Source organism: Octopus bimaculoides, chromosome 23, assembly GCF_001194135.2.
Source record: "Octopus bimaculoides isolate UCB-OBI-ISO-001 chromosome 23, ASM119413v2, whole genome shotgun sequence".
Classification (NCBI taxonomy): domain Eukaryota; kingdom Metazoa; phylum Mollusca; class Cephalopoda; order Octopoda; family Octopodidae; genus Octopus; species Octopus bimaculoides.
This window is the reverse complement of record NC_069003.1, coordinates 34,808,312-34,813,380: the sequence shown is the minus strand read 5'-3', so window position 1 is coordinate 34,813,380 and position 5,069 is coordinate 34,808,312. Positions and strand designations below refer to the sequence as shown.

At 34.9% G+C, this 5,069-nt stretch overlaps 1 protein-coding gene across 6 annotated transcripts in view; it reads right to left on the bottom strand.

The window, feature by feature from the left end:
* LOC106878307 (ankyrin repeat and death domain-containing protein 1A) overlaps window positions 1-5,069 on the bottom strand; it is a 156,757-nt gene that overhangs the window by 41,443 nt on the left and 110,245 nt on the right. For all 6 annotated transcript variants that reach the window (XM_014927492.2, XM_052975891.1, XM_014927495.2 and 3 more), the window contains one exon: window positions 441-545. In XM_014927492.2, coding sequence (XP_014782978.1) covers window positions 441-545 — 105 coding nt within the window. The remainder of the gene's footprint in view (window positions 1-440; window positions 546-5,069) is intronic.

The window sequence follows — 5,069 nt, the reverse complement described above, 5'->3', positions numbered from 1 at the left end:
CACACACACACACACACACACACACACACACACACACACACACACACGACAGGCTTCTTTCAGTTTCCGTCCACAAAATCCATTCGCAAGGCCTTGGTCTATCCAAAGTTATAACAGAAGACACTTGCCCAGAGTGCTGCGCTGTGGAACTAAACCCGGAATAATGTGGTTGGGAAGCAAGCTTCTTACAACTGAACCACGCTTGCATCTAGTATATCTAGGACTATACTATACAATGTGTCATATCTTATGATAATAACATGTCATTTTATGGAGATTTGGTTGTTATTTTTAGCAATTTTAACGACTGTATTGCGAGAGGAGTGACTGTTCTGTCGGTGATATAGAGCTGACCCTTATCCCCGGGTCAGCACGTAAAACATACAGTGACAACAACGAGAAGAAAAGAAGTAGGATTGGCAGTGCGTTTATTTACTCACCCGCTCCGTTTGATTAACATCAAAGTTTTCCAATGAATCGGCGATGAAGGTAAGGATGTTAAGATGGTTGTTCTGGGCCGCACAGTGAAGTATGTTCATTCCTTGCTGAAAAAACGGAATGGAAAATGTAAACGTATATTCTTGGTGATGTCTGACGAAATGGTCTGGTTATATTGTTTTATAATGTGAAATATTAATAAGCAAAATAAATATCCACTCTATGGAACCGTAAGTAATGTAATTGAACAATTGTTTCCATCCATATTCTTTTATTATACATACATACGTACATACATATATATGTGTATGTGTGTGGGTGTGGATGCATGTGCATATTATGTTAATGTGTATGCAAGTATTTGTATACATATTTGTATATATGTATGTATGTATATCGTTTTGGATTCATGAAACACGGAAAACGTACACAGAGCATCACATACTCACGAACACATACACACATACATGCCTACACGCACGCATACATACACATACATACATTCACACACACATACATACATACATACATACATACATACAGACATGCATGCATGCATTCATATATAAAAAAGAAACAAGGGCTTCAAAATATTTTCTGTTTCTGATCGTAAAATATTTCCCAGATGACTACAAGTATCAGGTGTTCAACGAAACTAACATAAAGGTAAGCAACAGCTGCACGAAAAAACAAAAATTCATGTTAAGTGTCATTGTATTAGAATTGCAAACAAGAAAAACGAAAAGAGTTGCTATGGAATTACTAATGTTTAGAACTTTGCTTCTAAGAGGAGAAAAATGCTTCGGAAAAGCATTATATACATGCAGGCAAGCATACATACATACATACATGTATGTTTGTGTGCGGGTGTGTATGGGTGTGTATATACACATACACATGTATATACACACATTATATATATATATATATATATAAAATTCCAAAAATACAAACGACACACCGCCATTGAAGCTGTCTTAACGTTAGGTACACAAGAATTGAGAAAAACTTTATAAAAGCGTCTGTGTGTGCGTGCGTGTGTGTGCGTGTGTGTGTGTGTGTGTGTGTGTGTGTGTGTGTTGTGTATGGTGTGCGTTCCTGATAATCTATTCACCAATATCATGGCAAGAAGCTGTATAATTCTCACAGCAAAACACCCTTCAAAGCCGCTTGCGCGCTACAGCAATAGCTCGTTTCCTCGCCAAAGCTTGAAGAACGCCAGTATACTTTGAAATAGTTTTGGATATCAAGAAATAAAGGAAAATCCACCCGTACTACATGGGAATAGTACATACAGTAACAGTATTTAGAAAAAGGTCGACATCTTTCAGAGAAATTTCATATATTCTACACCTGATAGGTACAAAGGTTTTGAACACATAATGTAAGGAAACCGTAAAATGTGATATGAGGGGTTGGGCTCATGAAATACAGCCGAGCACTTAAAACAACGAAGATAATAAGGTGCAGATCAGTAGCCAACGTTAGTAAAGAAATCCATATCGGGTATCATTGTTTGGTTGAAATTCTACAACTTATCAATAACATAGAATTTAGTTTCGTTTTTGCATTTGGTTTGCAAGATTTTTGATGCGAATTCATTTGTTGAAACAAATCTTGTGTCTTGGAATGGGTCGTTGTGCCAGCAGAAATTAAATACATGCACTGGTTCAATACCACTTCTTTATTTTACCTAGTAACTATTCAACGATTTTTTTAATGTACTAATTGAACCAGTGCGTGTGTTTATTTAATTTTTATTTGTATAATGACCTTCACTTGACACACACACAAAAAAATTCAATGTTCCTAGCGTAGTTAGCAATGATAAAGGGTACCAAACAGAACATCACCGAAGAAAGCAGAGAGTTAGAAAAATATACACGTGTTCGTGGATCTCATCATTCCTATTTTGTTAGATGAATGAACAAGATGGAGAATATCAATGCGGTTGATGTTGTGACGGTCTTGGAGAATTAGAAATATGTGAAAGTACAGACTTGGTGAGATCCAGCCTATTGCGTTTAATATGGTTTTATTAATATAGGGCTCAATTTCCAAAATCAGAAATAAAGATAAGAGGTCAATGAAAATATATGCACGTTTGATGGCAATCAATGGTTTTACCGAAAAATCATCGAACCAATAAGGGGCCTCGATTAAGTCACATGACCTGCTATAGAGAGCAGAAAAACAGATCTAAAATCATACCATAATGTTTTAAAATTTAAGGAATTATTAGATAGACTAAGTTTGAATAAAAGACGGGTAGATATTTTTGATCAAAGGTGTTCTTAATAAGGAGTGACATCAGTTTAAGGACAACAACGATGATGACGACAACAACAACAACGATGGCGACCACAACAACCACAACTACTACTGCTACTACTGAACTATCGTCGCCATCTTAAAAATACGATATCAATTTTGATAACATCACAGAAACTTGACAACGACAGTCAGATGTTTATTTTGTAAATGAAGAAACTCTAGATATTCACAGAGTTGATATGAATTGCAAACAGGAGCTAAAATGGTGCTAACGATGAGTGAAAATACAAGTGATAGACAGAAATATTAGGGGAATTATTAAAAAAAAGAAACACCTGGTTAAAGAGATATTATCAAAATAAATCTAGGTAGGAGCATTATATTTGGGTAATGATATTATTGAAGGAATTCTGAGTAGTGATATAATTACGCACATCAGCGTTAAAGAATTATTAAAAATATCCAAGAAGATATATTAAAGAATAACTGCGTAAAGATATTATCAAAATATAATATAGCTAGGGGGAGATATTGCTAAAGAATTTCTTGCAGAGACATTTTTTTTATTGGAAGTTATTTCCAATAATGTGGCAAGAAGGCAATAATAAAACAGGCCTCAAATAATAACCTAGTTTTGAGGGAGTTACAGAACGAAGGAAAAGAAAAAACACAAACACTTTAATCCTGTAAAAGCCATAAAACGACCAGAACCAGTTTTATAGGAATCAATGTTTTATCATGTTAGGGAAAGAAGAAGAAGAGAGTTTCATCTGGCAGATGTTGGAGAAATGAAACTTACGGCGTAGGGGCAAGAACAACGACGAAGGGAAATTAATAAAAAGGAGTGTCATTCGATTAATAGGCTTAGGGGATGAAAATTTCGGTAGGGCAATGGATATGGAATTATGTCTTGAAGTAAGATGAAAAAAAAAAAAAACCACTTCTGACAAAAGGCGTGTTGTTGAGGTTCAGCTGACAAAACCAGATTCGATAGAATAAGAACCCCAGTTTTGAATTCGACGAAGAAGAGAAGAAGGATATAAAAGAGCAACCTTCATCGCGGTTGTTGGAAGTTTTGCCGTAAACATTTTTGCCTCAGGAAAATTTACCGTAAAAAAAAAAAATTGAAAAAAAAAACAAAAAAACCCCAGCTGTTTTCTTGAAATGACAATTTCATCAACTAACGTACCAATTAGAGGAAGATAATTTCTTTCAAATGAGTCTTCTAGTTTACAGTCTGCTTATGTACCCTCTTTATGGCGAAAGTTCCCACTGCAAAAATGTTTCTGGTGAATTTTCCGGACACGCTGCATTGTGGCTGATTCAGCAACACATCTAATATAAACATTCCAAGTTCTTTTAGACAAGTTAAATGTAAAAGAAACGCTCAGTGATGGTAGTTATGAGAATGAGAACGTTCGCAAAAGTTTTTGAAACAAGAAAATCAGGCTGGAAAAGAAGACTCGGTTAAGCATTCGAAGCGTCTAAGATACAAGATTAGAAAGTTCAGGAGAGCATTTTTTTGCAACACATTAGCAAGAATATTATCGTAAGCCATATAAGTGTCGGGCGGAGAAATTACATTCGCCACGAGTTTGAAAATTTTACTGAAGTTAGATAAAGAATTATCACATCAACAAGGATAGAATAATTGTAAAGCAACCGAGAAAACAATTTCATTTTATCTTTAAAAAAGTCAGTACTTAGTAACCAGTGAAGAAGAGAGGGATACTAAATTTACCATTATTTACTACACGACTATAACAGTTCTAAAGCTTCTGAAGATCAGATTTTGAGAAGCAATACGGGAGATATTCTGCTCCACATTAAGAGATTTTTTGTCTGCAAGATCAGTCTTGCAGTGCCTCCTCTTCGCTATAATTGGAAAAGTATTCTTGGGTGGAAATATTATTAAAGAGTAATTGGTCGATAAGTTATATTCTTAGAACAGATATAAATGTAACCAAAATGCAGACAAGATACATAAGTTCATAGATGTAATTATTTAATAAACAAAAAGACAAGAAGGTTATAAGATCAGTTTTAGAAGTACTAAAAAACATGATACAAAATACATTGATATTTGAACATTATATAAAGGGATAGCATTATTGTGTGCTTAATAAGAATATCTGTCAAACAATATGTTATTTCGAGTTAACGTTGACTGATAATTAAAAAAAATAAAAGCAGACGACAACTGTTGTAGATGACGCAGACGATATCCGGCGTCTACTCGACATATTCCAACAAATCATCGACAGCCATGACATTATGATCAGCAAAAACAAATGAAGAACACACACACACACACACACACACACACACACACACACACACACACACACACACACACA